Source organism: Stenella coeruleoalba, assembly GCF_951394435.1.
Source record: "Stenella coeruleoalba genome assembly, chromosome: 1".
Lineage (NCBI taxonomy): Eukaryota > Metazoa > Chordata > Mammalia > Artiodactyla > Delphinidae > Stenella > Stenella coeruleoalba.
Window position 1 is genome coordinate 24,006,431 of NC_137169.1, and position 19,637 is coordinate 24,026,067.

The window sequence follows — 19,637 nt, forward strand, 5'->3', positions numbered from 1 at the left end:
GCCACAACAGTGAGAGGCCCGTGTACCGCAAAAAAAAAAAAAAAAGAAATGGGAGAGTATCTGTCCCATAGGCCACCATCTCCCCACCGCCTGACACAGGGCACGTGCTCTGTGTTTGCTGTCTGCATGAATAAACGAATGAATGAATGGTGGATGGCCCTATCCGGTGCCTTTTTCTTTTGATGTCTCACAGTCCTGGATTCAAGCCCTGTCTCTCCAACTGACTCACTGCCGAGCAAGTCATCTTATCACTCAGGAACTCAGCTTTCCCATCTGTAAAATGGGGACAACTCAAGTCTGTTCTGGGTAAGGTTGCTGGGAGGATGAAATGAGACCTCATCAAGGAATTTGTAACTGAAAAGGCAGAACAAACGTGAGCCAGGTTGGGAGCAGTGGCCCTCATCCCCGTTACCACCACTATTGCCATCCTGCGACCATCCCCATCACCCAACACCCTCACGGTCCTTCTTCCTGCTCCCCAAATAACCACACTGCCACTGGCCCCATTCAGTGCTTAAGTTAAGTCACATTTAATGGTTTTTTGAAGGGGAATAGAGAAATCAGAAAAGAGATTACAGCGCTCTCAGTCAAGAAAGGGTGAACTAAAAAATATGGGAATATATTAAGCTTTTGATTAAAAAAATGCAAACGCAGTTCCTCCCACACTCACCCCTGTGTTCTCACTCATGCTTTCAGACACACACCCAGCCTCAGGCGCGCGCACACACACACACTCACACACACACTCCCAAACATGCACACGCTCCCTGCACACACACTCAAACACGCACTCCCCCCAGGCTCGCAGGGTGGGAGAGGGAGAGACCTGGTGCCGCCCCAGGGCCCCACCCTTCCCAAGCCCGCCTCGCTGAAATGGCAAAGCTAGACTAAACTCAGGCTCTAGGGGACACACACTGGGCTCTGTGAGCTGCACTGGGGGCAGGGAGATGGAGAGGTCGTGGGGGACAGGTAGCCTTAGACGATTCTGTTCTCCAGGATGGCCAGCCGCTTACTCACAGCTTCCAGTGGACTGGGAGTTAAGGAGATGTGTAGGTTGGCCAGAGCAGGGCAGTGACGGAGTGGCACCTGCACTCAGGGCCCCCCTTCCAGGACTTTCTCTCACTTCCCCCTCATAGCGTGTGTTCCCCCCAATGTCAAAACTTATCCATCCACAGCCCTCAGAATGGTGCTTTCCAAAAACAAGCAAGCAGTTACAGTGAGCCCGGAAAGCCCAGCGCTGTCCAGTTGCAGGTGTAGGCCTGCTGGGTCCCCACCTAGTTCTGCCTGAGCCAGGGGAGCTGTGAGGGCTCCAGCCCCATCTGAGTGGAGACTGGTGGGTAGTCATGTCACCGAGAGCTTGAGCAATGGAAGTCCGTGGGCACCATGTTTTCCTGAGCGTGTCCAGGACTCTGTGTGTGTCCAGTCTACAGCTTGGTTCCTGCCTTTGCTTTGGCAGGGTCAGTATCAAAGCCGGGGCCAGCCTACCTGGCCAGGATCCAGCCCGTCTTCAGCAGGAGGCAGGCAAGGAGGAGCCTGCCCCATCACACCACACAAGGGGCACGGCTTTCTCCTCTCCCGACAGGGACCTCCCCTCCCCTCCCCTCCCCTTCCCCCTCCCCCTCCCCTCCCCCTCCCCTCCCCCTCCCTCTCCCTGCAGCAGCCTCTGGAAAAGGATATGCTTCCTGGTCAGGGCCTGCAGCAGCCCCTCCACTTTGGTCCGGAATTTCACGATGGACTCGCAGGCACACAGGTCTTCCTCTGGGGTGGACAGAAAGTAGGGAAAGAGAAAGAGGATGGTGAGTGGTTGCCTGCCAGCAAGGCGGGTGGTCACTGCCCAAGGCCAGGACTAGGGTGTCTTGGGGGAGTGTGGGGCCTAGGAGATGCGAGAAGGCAGAGAGACACGTGAAATTCTTAAGACCGAGCTCCTAGGAATGATGGAGGGGGGACGATCCCTGAATGTCTTCCTGCTCCCTCAAAGCCCTGATAAAGAACTCCAATATTAGCTTCCCCACGCTGGTCACCTACTATGCAAAGGACACTGTCATCAGGGGCCTCTAGGTCATCATGGTGACTCCTCACCCCGATTCTTTGGGGTTGAAGTCATTAACCCCATTTTACAAATGAAGAACTTGAGAAGGAAAACAACTTGCCCTATGGCCAACAGCTAGTTAGTGTCAACAAACATGCAAACCCAGGCGTGTCTGGCTCTGGAATCCATACTCTTTACCACTGGGAACCAGCTGGCAAGGTCACCGGGGAGGATCAGGGGAGGAAGCACGGTTCAAATCCTGGTTCCTCCAGTTATTAAGTGGTTCCACCCCTCTGACCTTGGCTTTCCTGTCTGTAAAATGGACATAACAATATTCCTACCAAATAGGATTAAATGATTCATATTTGGAGTGCACTGAGAAGAGTGCCACATGTGTAAGAGCATTCAATATACAGTTGCTGGTTGTTAAAGTCTGACTGGCCAGGCTTCCTCCTGATTCTGCCAACTCATGATGCCACCCCAGCTCCCGTTTTCCCCACCCACATCCAGTCCAGGATGGTTACACACACACACACACACACACACACACACACACACACACACACACCCCTCCCAGAGCCCCACCTGCTCCTCCCATCAACACAATTTCTGGCCTCACTCACCCACGCAGATCTTCTTCTGCAACTTCTTGCCAATCTGGTTGATGGTCTTGAAGTCAGCCGTGTAGAAATAGTGCTCTGCCACGGGCTCCGAGGCAATTTCCCTCAGCTCATCCTCCACAGCGTTGCCCACACCCACAGCAAACATCTTAAAGCCTGCCAAGAGGAACAAGATGATTAGCAGTGGCAATAGGGACAGGCAGCCATAACTGAGCCTCCCAGGGAATCCCCAGGCAATCAACAGCAGACACCTCCTGGTGGCAGATGCTGGAATTGCAGGTACAATGATTGAGGAAATCAACATCTGTTGAGCTTCTACCATATATCAGACTCGTACTGACTGTACTGGGAACTTTGCAATCTCATGTAACCCTAATAACCATCCATCTGGTGGTTATTATTATTCTCACTTAATAGGTGATAAAACTCAGGCTTGTCCCAAAGTGGGGTTGCCTGCCAACAGTTGGTATGTTCGTGGGAACATTCAACTATAAAAGTTCCAAGCCTCACCTACCAAAGGACCATCAAGCCAGCCACTTACTTTTCTGGGACCTCAGTTTTCTCATTAGTATAAAAAACAGCTGGACAAATCAATCCCTCCTCATTCACACTGAATCTGGGTTTAGGGCACTCATCAGAACAGACATAAGATAAACTATAGTTGAGCTGTTCCATGTGTACCCCTGGCCACTGGTGGTGTTCAGGGTTCAGACAGCACCTACCAAGGTCCTTGGCTTTCTTGGCAGCATCATTAATGTAGTCCTGGCTCCGGCCATCAGTGAAGACAATGCCCACCTTCTGGGCACCAGGCCTGGCCCCGCTGGACACACTGAAGGAATTGTCGATGAGGTACTTGAGGGCAGCCCCGGTCATGGTGCCCTTCTCCATGTAGGACATGTTCCGCACAGCTGCCTTGATGTCCTTCTTGGTGTGGAAGCGGCCCAGCGGGAACTCCTGGCGCACAGAGCTTGAGTACTGTACCAGCCCCACTTGGGCCAGCTTGTCCGACACATCCAGCGTGTCCACAATCTGGTTGATGAACTTCTTCACCAGCTCAAAGTTCTCTGGCCGCACACTCTTGGATCCATCAATTAGGAAAACCAGGTCAGTAGCCGAACTGCCACTTCCACCGCTGCAGCCTGGTGGGGGGGGCAGGATAGGAAGGCAGGGGAGTGATGCTCAAGTTCATAGTCATTCATCACAGCCACTGGCTGGGTACGCACCACACCCAAGATCTGTACGGAGGATCATCCCATTTGGTCCTCAAAACTTCCTCTGTGAAGCCTAGGTTCCTGGCCCCCGTGTTACAGCATTGAAACCCGAAGCTCTAAAAGCTGTTAAATCAGACAGCTCAGAAGTAGTGGCACCAAGATGTGAACTCAAGACTATGTAACTCCTTCCACCATATTAAACCTACCACCCACTGTGACGGAAGGAGGGACAGTAGTGAGAAGAGAACTGCTGACGCCAAACTCTAGAAGGCATCTATTGCAGATTGGTCCAGAGGCCAAGTACAGAGAGGCTCAGGTGGGCTTCCTGGGGAGGGGCCAAGGCCCCGTCCCCTGCCCGCCACCTTCCCCAGGCTTGCCTGTGTCCGGCCCACTGACCATTGCAGGTCTTGCCATCACTGTTCAGGGTGAAGCCCTCACGGCAGGCGCAAGTGTAGGAGCCCGGGGAGCTGAGGCACATCTGCTCGCAGTCATGGTCGCCTGTGGCGCACAGGTCTGACACCACTGTGGGGACAAGAGGAGACTCAGAATCTCATGGTCACGGGGCCTCGGACATCTTGGCAAGGTTGGCCCCTCAACACGCTCAGGGAAACTGAGGCCCCCGACTGGATGGGGTCCCAGACCCTCAGCCCAGGGCCAGAATCACTGCAGCAGTGCTGACATCCCCAGAGAAGGTGATATTGCGGATAATAAGCTAAAACTTCCCGCTAAAAATGTAGAGGCCAAAGAGGCGGGGCCTTTAATCCCCTTTGTTCACTTTTGTATTCCAAGTGTCGAGAACAACACGTGCAGCAGTGAACACAGCACAAAGAAGATGCTCAACAAACACTTGTTAGATACCACGTACTGAGCATTGTACTGTGCATGGAATTCTCACAGTCAGACTCATACTCTTCCTAGGCCCGCCCCGTGCCAGAGACCCACCTCTCCTCTGCAAAAGACTCTGAACTTTCTCCTGCCCAATGCCCAGGCCCCTCAGACCCTTCCACATCACAGAAGACTCTGGCACCCCAATACCCCACACCCCCCACACACCCCCACCCCCTCTACCCCCCGCTCCCCACACACACACACACACTCCCCCCCAACCCCCACCCCTGTCCAAATAGCACAGGTTTTTTTAGGCCCTCCCCTTACTGGCTTCTGGCCCCTCCTTGGTCCCTGCCAGTACTCTACCACGAAAAGGACTTCTTTTTGGTATCGCCTTTCCCCAACTCCCTTAACCCCAGGCAGGGGACAGCCCCCAGATCAGGCGGCTCTGAGCCCTGGCCCCGGCCCCGAGGTTGGCTCTGTCTCAGTCCCTGCCCCCATATAGGGCACCTCCAGCCCAGGCCCCGCCCCCACGCTGCAGCTCTAAGCCACGCCCATTTTCTGGCCCCGCCCAGACACCGGTACACACCCCCACACACACCTCACTCCCCCAGCACCCCTCCCAGCCTGGTCCATCCCCCGCCCCACGCACAGCAGAAGGCCTCCTGGAACTTCTTGGACAGCTTCTCGATGACGCTGTAGCTCTCCACGTAGTCCACGTGCTCGTCCTGAGGCTCGCTGGCGATCTGCTGCAGCGTGGCCTTGTCCACACGGCCTACGCCGATGGCGAACAGCTCGATGCCACTGGCCCGGGCCCGCGCAGACACATCCCGCACGCTGTCCTGGGGCCTCCCGTCCGTCACCACGATGACCACCTGCGATACACACGCGGGGCGTGTGTGAGGACCCGACCTCCCTCCCCGCGCTGGGTGGGCCGCTTGGCCCTCCAGTAAACCCTTAGGATGGTTGGCATAAGAGGAGGTTGACCCAGAAGGGCGGAGTGGCTAGCCCAGGTCACACAGCTAGTCGGCAGCAGGTGGATCTGGCCCCTCACCAACACCAGGGTTTGGGCCTAGGGAAAAGAACCTGGATTAGCGGAGGAGGCAACAGGTTTTCTCTGACTGAGAGACGTGGCTGAGCTGTTCTCTCATCTGACTATGGGCTCTGGGTGTCTCCTCCCTCGGGCATGACCGCCTGAGGGCAGAGCCTCGTCTCCCCTGTCAAAGGAGGGCCTCTGACAGCCAGGCCCAACCTGCGCTCAACACCGTACAGTTCTACCCTTTGGCCACCAGAGGGAGGCAGAGGCTACGGAATGGCGGTTTTTCCTCCGGTCTGGACATTTTCTCCCGTATACCCTGGGAAGGTTGTTCCCACATTGATGCCCAAGGAATGAAGGAAGATGCTGCCTTTTCTCCCTCCATTCCCCAAGATACTACCTGCCCTTTCCTAAGAGGAAAACACTCTTCCCCTCCCACAAGGCACCTGTGTGCCGTACCCCAGAAAGGGTAACAGGAGGGGACCCTGGTGCTGAGCCGGCCCTCATCACCCCCTGCCGGAGCCTGCCCTGAAGTTGGGTCCTCACAGCTCTGCTGGAGTCTGAGACTCGGCATCCAGCCCCCTTAGCTGCTTTTCTCCTTCTGACCTGGGTCTGCTTCTGATTCCTGAGTCCCCACCCCTGGCCCAGATGCCCAACCCCTTGGATTGGGTCTTGGTGATCTGACAGGCCTGGGTTAGAAATGCAGCTCCCTGAGGCACAGCTCACCTTCCTGAGCCCCTGTTCTTTCATCTGGATAAAGGGGGTGTAGTGAGGCCCACATGAGAAGATTCATGGTAAGAAGCCCGGAAGGGGCAGCATTATTTTTAATATCATTACTCTGGGGCCCCTGGGGAGCAGCCTTGCACAATCTCTTCCCCTCCAGAGGCCTAGGCTCCTGGCACTGAAAACCTAGCTCTTCACTGTCACCTGCTGCCACGTTCCCGTGAGTCCCCACCTTGCTGATGTCCGGTGAGCTGGGGCGACCGCCCTCAGCATCGCTTAAGGCCTTGGTGATGGCGAACTGGATGGCCAGGCCCGTCATGGTGCCTGTGGACAGCGGCTGGATGCGGCGCACGGCCTGCAGCAGCATGGCCTTGGAACCGTGGGCCCGCAGCGGGAACTCCTGCTTCACGGAGCTGGCGTAGTTGACCACGCCCACGCGGGTGGCATTGGGCCCCACGTCCAGTGACTCGATGACCTGGGACAGGAACACCTTCACCTTCTCAAACTCCACTGGCCGCACGCTGCGCGAGCTGTCGATGACGAACACCAGGTCTATGGGCCGGGTCCGGCAGAGGTGCCCTGGGAGGCGGCAGAGGTCAGGAGGATGGACCAGAGACACTCAAGACAAAGGAGCAGCGCACCAGCAGCTACTTAGGTCTGGACGTGAGGCCCCAGGCAGAGTAGACCAGACCCGAACCAGGCTGGCTGGGTCCTATCATCAGGTGGGGACGCTGGAGCAAGCAACTTGCCAGAGGTTGCTCAGCCCGTGGGAAAGACAGAGGCTCGAATGGCGCCCTCACCTCTCTGAGCCTCAGTTTCCTTTCTGTACAATGAGCAGGTGGTCCCTTCCTTACAGGATCCTTTGAGGACAAGCAAAAAGGCACGTAGGGTGCCAGCACAGGGCTGGGCATGCAGGGTGTTCAGGGGGCAGCAAAGGAGAAGACAGCTTTCATGTCTCAGGTTTCAGCCCAGAGTGGCTACCGCCAACAAGGGGCAGCTCTTTCCCCTGGCTGGGCAGGAGGGCCCTGAGGGTGGGCCCTCGGGCGGGCGTGGCCTTGAAGGCCAACGCAGCACCTGTCAACATGGCCTCTTTCATCTGAGCATTAAAGCAAATCAGCAAAGCGGACCCAGTTTGCGTCGATCTGCCAGCTGGTGTCCAAGAGCAGAACAGGCAGGAGTTCCTACCGGCCACCTTGGCAGCCTGACCAAATGGGCCCCCAAGACACACTCCCAAGGAGCGATGTCTTCCCAGACAGCCTGGGAGGCAGCACCATGTGCTAGGTGGTACACAGAGCCCGAGTGAGGTAGACAGGGGTCCGAAGCCCAGCTCAGCCACTCTGTGGCCCTGGGCAGATCATTGCACCTTTGAAGCTTCACTTTTCTCATCTGTCTGGAGGGAAGAATAGGCCTAATGCCTGGTGTTATCACCGGCCTGGACCTGCAGCCTGGTGGGACTTAGTACAAAGGCCAGCCCCCTCCGTCCCACATTGAGTCTGAGCTGCTCCCAAACAGGGATGCAGGAAGAAGAATCAGGAAAGGCAAGGTGTACGGGACTGTCCCAGCCCCCAGCCACAGTGCCCTAGGCCCGGGTGTCAGAGGTCCTCAAGGAACCTCAGAAATCACCTTGCCGCTGGCTCCCCAGTCTCCACTAGCTGAGGCTACAAATGGGTAAACTGAGGCCCAGAGAGGGTGAGGGAACTGGCAGTGGATCAGGAGCCCAGGGGCTGAGGCTTTCTCGCTCTGTGGTCTTAGACGGGTCCTCTCCTCTCTGGCCTCTTTTGCCCCATCTGTACAGGAGGAGTTGGGCATTCTAGGATTCTGTGTCCAAGGCTGAAACTCAGTGGGGTACAGCCCATGGGGAGGCCAATCAGGAATCTGCTGGAAGGGCTGGTGGAAGGGGGAACCCCTTCTTGGCCACCCCCACGTCTGCACTTATTGGAGAGCCGTGAGCTCAGCCCTGGGCCTGGTGCAGCCCCAGATGTCAGCAGGCTCTCTGGGTAGCGTCTGCCCTTGGTGACCCAGAAGACCGAGGGCCCTGCAGTTTGCGTGGTCCCTGAGGACAGCCTGGGAGCTGCAAAGCCCAGAGAGAGGCTCAGAGAACCCCACTCATGTCCCTGGAAAGAACAGACAGGGTCACCCTGCCCTAGCCCTTGTGACTGTCACCATCTCTGTCTGCCCCTGGGTCAGCCTGCAGGCCACCCCTGCCTCCCTGCCCCCCTATCCCCATCCTGGATCCCACTTAGGCTCTGTCTGTCTCGGTGCCCGGTGTCCCCCACCTCACATGGGCCCCCTCACCTCTGGACAGGGGCGCAAGGCCAGGTACGCGTGGGGCCTGCAGCAGCAGCAGGCCGCAGAGCACGAGGCAGGGGCCACAGAGTGCCCTCATGGTTCTGGCAGCGCGGGCAGTATCGGCGCAGTGGTGGGGACCAGCGGGGGCCAGGTCTTATCAAGCTCGCTGCCTGCCCAGACGGCCCCCCACTGACGTGGGGCGGCCCCCTTCGGGGGGCGGGGCCGGGCTGAATGGAGGTATGTGTGCCAGGGAGGGAGGGAGCCGCCCGGCCTGGGCTCCGGAGGCCCCTCTGACCACAAGGGCTCCTTTGCCTGCAGGAGCTGCAGCTGGAATCCAGGAAATCTCAGGTGGGTGGAGGGTGGCTCCTCCAGGGCGCAGAGCCTGCGCTGGCCCGAAGTTGCCACTCCCAGCCCAGGGAGACCTGAGTGCAGCGGCCTCGCTCCCCTGCACTGCCCGCACCCTCATCCCGCAGCCACGCTTTTCTCGCCCCTACCGTTCCAACCCCAGTCTCCCCGTTGGCCTCCGCTGCCTCTCCACACACGCCCTGCTCTCCAGCCGCGCCTGGATTCTGAGCTCTCCTCAAGCCTTTGTATACGCAGGACCATCTACCCATAATGCCCTTTCCTCCCGATCACTCTCTGCCTAACCATCTTGCAAGGTCGTATCGGGGTGAACGTGTACCCGAGCCCCTAGTATGTGGGGGGCAGTAGGGAAAGTGGTTGAAAGCTCAGACTTAGGAGCCAGGTGGCCTGGGTTGGCTTTGTACTGCCTGTGTGACTGTAGGCAGGTTACTTCACCTCTCTGTGCCTCAGATTCCTCATCTGGAAACACCGGGAGGGGTTGATTGGAAGAGCAGACTTATATGAACCATCTCACTGAATTCTCTTGACAGCCCTGTGAGGCAACCGGTATTATTACTCTCACTTCCCAGGTGAGGAACTGAAAAACAGTTTTGAAGTAACTTGTCTAAAGTGCAGCTCAGTGTCAGTGCCAGGAAAGGTCCCCAAACCAGTATTCTCAGCCACCCTGCTTGCACGGGTAAAGCTTGCACGGGAGGGGCCTTCTCCATGCCCACCTCTCCCGTGGCTCCCCTGGGGTTAGGACCCCCTCCCTGTGCTTCCGTGCCTTGACCATTTCATCCATGAGTGGGTAAGTGTCTGACTGATTCATCTCTGCGTCTGGGACCAGCCCAGGGTCTGCACAGAGGAGGCAAAAATAAGGCTTGTAAGTAAAGGAGTATAATCAGGAAGGGTCCCCACCATTGCATCTGGGTCCAGTAGTTGATGGGATAGAGCAGAGAGAGCATGGGCTTGGCCATCTGAGAGAACCACGTTCAAATGCACTTCTGCTTCTCACCAGCTGGGTGACCTGGAGCTGGTGACTTAGCCTCTCTGAGCCTCAGCTTGTTGCCGTACAAGATGATAAGGGAATGGTAGCTCTTGTCTTGCCTGCCTCACTGGAACCCTGTGAGGAGTCGATGAGAGGACGGAAGCGGAGATTGGGGACTGAAAGTTTATCATCTTTTGGGAGGTATAATCGCTAATATTTAAGGCCTGTGACTTCACTCTGTATAAATTATACCTCAATAAAAGGAAGTTTACAGATGCTTTTTAAAAAGTGATTGCCGGGCACAGCTGATCCAACAAACATTGTCACAATCTTCAGCGGTGATGATGATAACAGTCCCTTCCACGTGTGACACGGCACAGTCACTCGCTCTATCACCCTGTCTCCTTTGTTCCCCCAACAAACCGCTGCGGTCAGCAGATCCAACTGTATTAGCCCATTTGTCAGATGAGGAAACTGAGGCCCAGAGGGGTTCGTGACTTGCCTGAAGCCACCCAGCCTGTTTAGGGGCAGAGCCAAGCTTAGAAATCAGGTCTCATTCCCCTTTGCCCCTATTTAGAGAGCAAGGAAGTTAAAAGCATTTCCCTCTGAGTTTTCCCATTTTTATTTCATTTTTTCACAATTCACAGGCCTCCCCAGTTCCAAAAACCAGTTGAAATGGATTTATTTTCTTCTCTGCAACTTGAAAGTCTAATTCTCTTCTCCAGAGATGCCACAGGGTGTGGTCATTGTGGCCCTTATCACTTCCCCAAATTGTGTTATGAATGTGGTATCTGGCCCCCACCCCCACCCTTGCCCCAGAGGATGTCAGCTCCCTCCCAGCAGGGGGCTTGTCTGTCTCATCACCAGTAAACCCCCCAGACCCAGCTTGGTGCCTATCACAGGGTATCTGGTGAGCAAATGAAGAAATGAATTAAAAGAAGGAAGTAATGATGAACTGGGTCCATTTCCATGTTAACCATCAAAGGTCAGGCTGGGGTCGGTGATGGTGACCAATGGCGAGAGAGGCACGGTGCCCGCCCCCCACTCCCCTGCTGAAGGTAGACGAGCAGAACGTGAGCTGGAGTCTCCTAGCCCACCACCCCTCTCCCCAGTGGACAGAACTGTGTCCGGAGCTCAGGGTACAAAGCCCTCTTGGCCAGGGCAGCAGCTGGGCCCATGAAACAGCTCTTTCAGCTCTGTCTCTGAATGGCAGGTCTATGGGCTCCTCAGAGGAACAGAAGCGCCTTTTCTGTGTCACTTTGCTCATTAACAGAGCCACAGAAACTGCTACAGGTAAGTTTTCAGGAACAGAGATGGGTTCCCCCCAAAGGGGCAGTTTTAACATTCCATAGTGGGAGTGGGGGCTTGGTGGGGAGGAGACCTGGAAGTTGAGTATATACATTGAGGAAAGAAAATAAATATTTGTGTTTTGAAAATGTGAAACATTTTACCCCAGGAATCAAAATCGGGAACAGTGTGGCCGGTATTAGCCAAGGAGAAAAACCGCGCTGAGGGGCCTCCATTAAGGCAGCTCCCGAGACACACAGGCGGCCGTGAAGCCCTCCCCCTGTTCCCTCCTTGTTTTCACACACCTCGGGTTTCCAGAAACTTAAAGACTTTAGTGTTTTATCCAAGAGAGAGGTTTTGTGATCCATTGAGAGGCCCCTGGGCACAGTGTGGGTCAGGAGAAAGCACACAGGACTCCCCCTCCTGTGCCCCGAGCTCAGCTCTTTTCCTGAAGAGCAAACCTGGGTATCTCTCGATGCAGGGCAGTCCAGGGCTGCCTGTCCCCTAGACCTTCCAAACCATCATCACCGTTTGCTAGATCCACATATACCTTTACTATTTTTTGAATTAATCTTTCTAACATTAAACCAACTCACTTTTGGACAAAAATTTCTCCTCTTTCTTATTTGAAACAACAGCCGTGAAATCGCTGGTTTGATGTACCGATGACATACTTATTCCAAAATGCCTTCAGATAAATTCAAAACTAATTAAACTTAACTTTTTCTTCCACGTATCACCGAAATTATCTTGCTTTCTGTCAGTGGTGCTCATGCCAGACATTGAGGAATCCTATGAAGTGAAAAAGTTTTGGAATCAGACAGAGCTGGGTTTGAGCCCCCGTTCTGTCACCTGCCAGCTCTGTTGACATCAGATGAATCCCCTCACTTTTCTGCTCTTCAGTTCTATGTCTATAAAGTGGGGATCTCAATGCCGATGTCAGAGGATGGTGGAGAACGCAAGGTACTGAGTGCCGCATCCATGCTTACTGCTTTCGCAATGCCTTCTTGTATTAATCAGCATAGAAGAGGCCAAGTTACTGCAGCAAGCAAGCCCTTGGATCACAATGGCTCAACACAAGGGTCTGTTTCTCTCCTGTGACACAGCCCAGCGCTAGACAGGACCTCCCCAAAGCTGCCTCTCTCTTGGTAGCCCATCATTTCCACATCCTTTGTCTCCAGACACACGGACAAGAGAGAGAAAAGGAGCACACATCACCTGACTCCACCTGGGGATGGAATGACTCCAAGGGGTGGGATGTGGGTGTTTAGCGAGAAGGACGTGCTCCATCACGCTTCCCAAGGAAAAACAGCTTCTGTTGGCCTTATATCACCTCTAGATGAAACTTCAAATTTAGCTGGGCATTTAAGGTCCTTCAAAATCTGTTTCTTGACACCTTTTCCAGGCCGTTGCCAGTCTCTCTCCCTCCCCCCACCATCCCCCTCTCTTCTCTGCCACAGAATGAGTCACTCCCTCCTCCTCTTCTCTCACTGAACATTTTTATTGGCTTTTATCCCTTCTCTGCCTCACTTCCCCACTCACTCTACTTCCTGGGACCACCTCCCAAATAAACAACCTGTACCCAAGTTCATGTCTCAGGATCTGCTTTGGGGGGAACTTAAGCTAAGTGAAGGTAAAGCTTTGGGGTCCAAGATGAGGATGCCTTTGGGGCCGTCCTGGGGGTCGGGAAGAACAGGACCCCAACAGGTGGGGAAGGGGAGGGCCAGGAAGGGAGGTGCCCCTACAGGACCCCAAGGGCAGCTAGGATCTGCGGGGCACGAAGCAGAATCCTCATTCACTGCATCTGCAAGTCACTCTCTGTTTTATACTTCCTTCCGTTACCCGCAAACTGTCGATAGTTTGGTTAAGGTGGTTCAAAAGAAAATGCAGATTCCCAGGATCCTTCCCAGACCCAGTGAGTCTGTATTTCTGAGGTGCTTCTGATGTAACTAAACCACCAATCTCACCCAACCTCCCATACAAAACATAAAGTCTCTCTCTGGAAAGCTGTCGTCCAGCCTATGGTGTTCAGCCTCTTGGACGGGGAGCTTGGTGCTTCCCAGAGTATTTTCCATCCGGCTCTGAGAGCGAGCCAGTCTCCCGGTATACCATGTTCAACGACCTGAAGATCATGGCCACACCCCCACTAAGCTGATTCTTCCCGAATGAAAACGTCCTCACATCCTACAACCATCCTTTACAACACATGGATTTCAGCCCATGACCAGTGGCATTTCAATTTGTCTCTCCCCCTCCTAAAAATGTGAGCTCTGAATTTAATATAACGCTCTGGCTCACAGAACAGAATATATTTTCTCTCCCAATTTCTAAGGTACCTAACTTCCCTTTGTGTTGCCTGAAATCCCTGCTGTTGTCCCCTCAGCCTCAACACAGAGCCTCTGGAGACCTGAGAAGACCACTTGAGGTTGTGTAAACAATGGTTGGCTTACCTGTTTCATCTTTCAGAACTCTGGACGTACACTGACCAAGACTTCAGACGTACAGGATTGTCGGTGCTGCCGTCACTTAGATGTTGAAGGACGAACAATAAAACTTCCTCCAAATCGGGAAGGGGCGCTACATTCTTTTTCCATTGCTATGTAACAAATGACCACAAACGTAGCAGCTTAAACACAGCACAAATATAGCCCCTCATGGCTCCCGAAGGTCAGAAGTCTGGGTTCTCTGCTCAGTGCCTCGCAAGGCTGAAATCAAGCTGTAATCAAGGCTGGGCCTTGTTCTTTTCTGGAGCTGAGGATCCTCATTCAAGCTAACACGGTGGTTGGAAGAATTCATTCCCTTGCGGTTGTCAGACTGAACTCCCTCCCCACCTCTGCTTGCAGGCTGTTACCCAGGGGCCACTCAGCACCCAGGGGTCACCCGACAGTCCTTGTCATGTGCTCTCCCCCAAGGCCTCTCACGCGTCACATCTCTCCCATGCCAAACCTCCTCTTTCTGAAGAGCCCAGTCCCTTTTAAGGGATCAACGGATCAGGTCAGTTTCACCCAGAATAATCTCCCTTTCTCAAAGTCAACTTACCAGTTAACATAACCCAATCCCAGGAGTGACTGTCCCATCAGAGTCCCAGGCTCCGTCCACACTCGAGGGGAGAGAACTAGACAAGGTCATAGGTCATTGGAGGCTTCTTAGAATTCTGCCCACCCGGTGGTATATATAGGCATAGAACAAGGGGAGGGAGGGAAGAGGACAGGGGATTGACAAGGAAATACAACATTTTTATAATACAAGTGAATCTACAAAGACAGAAACAGACTCACAATCATAGAAAACAAACTTGTGACTACCAAAGAGGAAAGGGAGGGGGCGGGGGGAGGGATTATGCGATTAAAAGATACACACGACCATATATAAAATAGATAAACAACAACGATTTACCGTATAACACAGGGAATATTAACACAATATTGTAAATCAGCTCTACTTCAAAAAAAATCTGATTCAAAAATGGACAGAGGCAGTAAATACACATTTTTTCAAAGAAGACACACAAATGGCCAACAGATACCTGAAAAGATGCTCAACATCACTATCAGAGAAATGCAAATCAAACCACAAGACGTCTCCTCACACTCGTTAAAATGACCATCATTAAAAAGACAAGGTAAAGCAAGCATGGGTGAGAACGTGGAGAAAAGGGAATCCTTGTTCCCCGTTTGCCTGTTGGGGGAAATGTAGATCATTTCAGCCACTACGTAAAACAGGATGACGATTTCTCAAAAAATTAAAAATCGATTTGGAACTTTATGCTACAACAAGGCCACTTCTAGACATATATCTAAAAAGATAAAAACTGTATCTCAGGGGCTTCCCTGGTGGCGCAGTGGTTGAGAGTCCACCTGCCGATGCAGGGGACACGAGTTCGTGCCCCGGTCCGGGAAGATCCCACATGCCGCGGAGCGGCTGGGCCCGTGAGCCGTGGCCGCTGAGCCTGCGCGTCCGGAGCCTGTGCTCTGCAGCGGGAGAGGCCACAACAGCGAGAGGCCCGCGTACCGCAAAAAAAAAAACTGGATCTCAGAAAGGAAGAAAGAAAGAAATACAGCATTTTTTAATTCAGGAAAAGTTGCTTCAGGGTCAGTAGAGGGGGGACTAGGTGATAATTACACCAAAACTACGCCTGGTGGTTACTGAGTCTGTAGGTCCTTCCGCCTCCGGTGCCTTCAGCGACGGAGGCTGCTGGGGCAGCACCCTGTGGAGTCTGACCACCTGAGAGCAAGGTCTGGCCCTGTTCTCACACGCAGAGTGACCATGGGCAACCGAGAGATGTTACAGTGTCAAGGTTGTTCCACCTACAGCCTCCATAAGGACACCCAACGCCAGGAACATCTAGATCTTTCCTTCCCACACTCTCCCTACGACAACTGCCGTCACCTCTCAGGGCAGAGGAGCTGGGAAGGTGCACGGTGATGTCCCTGGCAGGTTCCTGTTCCTTCCACTGTCCCACCTGAAGCCCCTTAGAACACCTTGGCTTTTCCCCAAACCCTCTGACAGGAGCTCAGCTCCACCTACATGTAAAATTTCAGCAGCTTGGCCCTGGCAAGGTCAAGGCTGAAAGAATTATGGTGTTGTAAGCTGTGAGTTATCAGAGGGGAGACTCCCAGGCTGGACTCACCCTCTGACCTGTGGTCGCGTCTCCAGGCCTTTGCCAAGGTTGCCTCCCTGCCTGGACTGTCCCCCCAGCACGTGGAACAGAGGAAGCTGCAAGGTCAGTGTCCTGCTTAACCACCTGGGCCGGGGAGACGGCAGCAAAACCGTTTACCAGATGGACTCTATTTGTTTAAGGCTGCGGCTCCCTCGTGCTGGCCGCTCCCTGCCAAGCCCACTGCCTATTGAAACGCCCTTGTGGCTAATGAGGCCCGCTTCCTCCGGGAGTCCCAGGGGAGAGGCTGGAATATGAGCGCCAGCTCCCAGACAGCCCATCCAGGTGGGCAGTGGGAGCCCATCCAGGTGGGCAGTGGGAGGGGCCTGTGGCCGCAGAGACCCACAGGAGCAGCTTCTCACACCAAGCGTAGGTGTTCTCACACCCCCCGGGCCCAGCTTCCTTTAACCTGGGACTTAAAACTTGAGTCTTTAAGACTTAAAACTATTTCATTGCAAATTGGAGATTTCATTGCCTGATTGGACGTGAATCCCTGGTCTCCCCAAAGTCAGCAGAGACCTCACAAAATGGAGAATTTGCCCATAAATCCAGGACAAGGCTTCTTCATCCGCCATGCGGGTATCATCCCCACCGCCCGCGGGGCTGTTGCAGTGTAGCTGCGCTGTCCAGATTTATGGCCCCTTCAGGCCACAGCCTCTGTGTATGTGAACCACTCTCTCTCATGGGCCGTCAGACCTCACACATGCTGTCTTGGTCTCAGTCCCTACAAGCAGTCAGGCGGGCTGGAAGCCAGAGGCTGGACAGGGCAAGGAGACGTGTGCTTTCACGTGAGGGCATGCCCTGGGAGGCCATGGGCCAGTATCACGTCCTGCTGACGGGTTAACGCCTCCGTGAACCCAACCGCTTGGTGACACGCCATCCACATGACATCCCACCCACGTGTCCACAGATGGCACTCACATCTCAACTTCCCTCCTTCCTCACTCTCCTGACTCCAGACATATAGACACAGCTGCCTCCTGAGTAACTCCCATCATGTGGTCCCCAGGGTAGCTCAAATGCAAGCTTAGTGCATCTTCTTTTGTCCCCCGTCCTATACCCTCAGCTCAGAGCTAGGCACCACCATCCCAAAGACTCTCCAAACCTGGGCACCAGTCTTGTGAACCTCCTCTTCCTCACTTCTGCCCTGCAGGTCCTGCTTCCCTAATGCCTCATGGATCTACCCAGCCCCATGTCCACTGCCTGAGTTTGTGCCCCCAACATACCTCACCTGGACCACTTCCCCTGTCAGCTTCTGTCTGGGTCCTGCACCCACAACGGATGCCTCCTCTACCGCAAGCAGCGTAGGGCTCTAGAGCCAGGCCTAGAACGTCCTCGGTGCTGGGACGTTCAATGATAATTATGCCTCAGTCCCCATCTTCAAGGGGCTCTTCAAGTTTCGGAATCATGTCATCACTCTGCTCACCCTGCAAGGTGCCTGAGGTGGGCCAGGAAGGACCAGAGGGAGAAGCTCGGGTTCCATCAGGCCTGTCGGAGTCAAAGCCCAGCTCTGCCCCTTAACCAATGGTGACTCTGGGCAAGTGGCTTGCCCACCCTGAGCCCCAGGAAGCATCCTTGCATGGCACCTGCACGTGGGGCAGGTGAGAGAGTCACACAGACGACACACTGAAGTGCCCACTCAGTGACCGTTCCTGCTGCCATCACAGCTTTGAGAAACTGGGGTGCGCCCTCCCGCTCCGCCACAAGGGCTTGACTTTGTCGACTCTCCTTCCCTCCAAGAGACAGCCCGTCCGGATGGCGCTCACCTGCCTGGCCTGCACGAAATCCCTTTTTCCTGGGGCCAGCCCCTTTCCAGACATCTGGTTCAAACAGGCCCTCTCAGTGGGTCCAACCTGCCCCGTCAAAGGACCCCGGCATGAGCCTCAAATGGGGCGTTGATAGGGCCGTGGTGAGGGCTGTCCAGCAATGGTGGGCTGTCTGGGCTTGGCCCGGGCCACGTGACTTCCCCAAACACAGCTATTTCCTGTTCCTCAGGCCAGCCCCCTCCCAGCCGCCTGGCCACAGGGCACAATTCCACTATACACCTCTGCCCGTTCTTTGGCTTCGAGCCAGGGTTGGGGTGGGAATGAGGATGGGGGTATCACCTCAGCTGGTCCTCAGGACACACGGCCATGGCCCCTCGGCATCTTCTTGATGAGGATGCAAGGCTGGAGGAAAGGCTAGTCCCCTCCTCCTGTGACCTCTGCCCCCAATCCCCATTTGATGGGGGCTTCTGGGGGGCCTCTTCATATGGATCTTCACGAGAAGCAAGAACTCACACAGACTGTGGCCCCAGCCCTTTTAGCCTCCACTTAAAGTAGAATGAAAAGGCACTTAGTCTAACCCCTGACTGCTGTGTGGCCTCAGGAAAGTCACTTGATGTCTCTGGGCCTCAATTACCTCATGTGTGAAAGGGAGGTCGCTGTCCGTCTCTATTAGAGCCTCACTTTATCAGTTGTTTGGGGATCTGATAAAGAGCAGATAAAACCTATGAAGAAATCTGCTGTCCCCAAGAAAAGCTGACAACTCCAGAAGGTTGACAATTCCTCTCAAATCCCCTTCTCTCCTTCTCCACAGGAGGACTTCACCAGCCTTCTTATGGGTCCCTGACTTTGGTCTCTTCCTTTCTAAAGCCCAAGCCCGATCCTGTAACTCCCCTGCCCCCAAACCCTCAAAGACTCCCCCTGTCCCAGGATGAGCCCATGCTCCTGGGCACAGCATTCAAGGCTCTGTTAGGTCTCATTTGGTACTGGGGGTGGAGCCCAACTCAGACTGCCTCGTGCTCTCTGCCAGCTTCACTCTCAGGCAGCTCAGCCCGAGAGGAAGAAGGCAAGAGGTGGAGAAAGAGAGAAAGAGGTGACTGAAGAATTTGATTCCTGGGTCCAGCCACGCCTGACCAGATTCCCTGGATTTTCATTTATGTGAGCCAAGAAACATCACGACCACCCTTCAGTTGTTGTTGTCATTGTTTTCAATAAACTTGGTTCGCTAAGATTCCTGGTACTTGCAAGCATCTCCTTCCTGTAAAGGCCCTTCTTGGCTGAAGTTAGCCAGGGTAGGCCTGCAGCCAAAGAACCCTGATGCTCACAAAGGCTCTTTGTGATCCAGGCCCCCAGCCCCTGGCAGCCTCCTCTCCCTCCCCTCCCCACTTGCAGCCACACTAGGCTACCTCTCCAGCTCCTCTCCCCACTTCCACATCCTGCCACTTCAGCCCAAAACATCCTCCCCCAGTTTGCTCCCTGCTGCCCCTTCATCCTTCAAACTCAGCTCGGTGAAACCTCCAAGAAGCCTCCTCTGGCTGTCCTAGGTCCCTCAGACTTTCCCCGTGACGGGGTTGTCATCATCACAGGCCATGATAATCATTTACATGTCTGTCTTCCCCTTCCCCAGATGGGGGGTAACTGGAGGCTAGTCTGACCTATTGTGGTCACCCCAGTGCCCAGTGCAGGACCTGGCTCCAGGTGGGTGCTGTCCAAGTGAGTGGGGTCCATGCCTTATCAGGGAGACATCAGGGTGCTTAGAGGGGCCACGATTTGCGATCAGAAACAGTGCCAGGTCATGACACTCCCTAGCTGGACATGGCCTCTGAGAGTTTCTGGACGGAATCAACTGTCGTGTGTGTGTGTG

General features: G+C 54.5%; 1 protein-coding gene across 1 annotated transcript; it reads right to left on the reverse strand.

Annotated features, from left to right (window-relative positions):
- Positions 1 to 450: 450 nt before the first annotated feature.
- On the reverse strand, positions 451 to 8,852 carry MATN1 (matrilin 1). Its single transcript, XM_079922497.1, has 8 exons — positions 8,743 to 8,852; positions 6,680 to 7,026; positions 5,341 to 5,563; positions 4,257 to 4,382; positions 3,372 to 3,788; positions 2,653 to 2,805; positions 1,678 to 1,758; positions 451 to 1,025 (listed from the first exon to the last, which is right to left on the reverse strand). Exons 1-8 carry the CDS (start codon positions 8,831 to 8,833, stop codon positions 976 to 978), a joined length of 1,488 nt encoding a protein of 495 aa, XP_079778623.1. The 5' UTR covers positions 8,834 to 8,852; the 3' UTR covers positions 451 to 975.
- Between the last annotated feature and the right edge of the window lie 10,785 nt (positions 8,853 to 19,637).

Bases quoted from the DNA above. Each gene is read 5' to 3' on its own strand.
- MATN1 (XM_079922497.1), bottom strand. From the start codon at position 8,833: ATGAGGGCACTCTGTGGCCCCTGCCTCGTGCTCTGCGGCCTGCTGCTG. The intron at 3,789-4,256 runs GTCAGTGGGCCG...CCCCCCCACCAG, and splicing joins TGATGGCAAGACCTGCAATG to GCTGCAGCGGTGGAAGTGGC. The intron at 1,759-2,652 runs GTGAGTGAGGCC...TGTCCACCCCAG, and splicing joins GCAGAAGAAGATCTGCGTGG to AGGAAGACCTGTGTGCCTGC.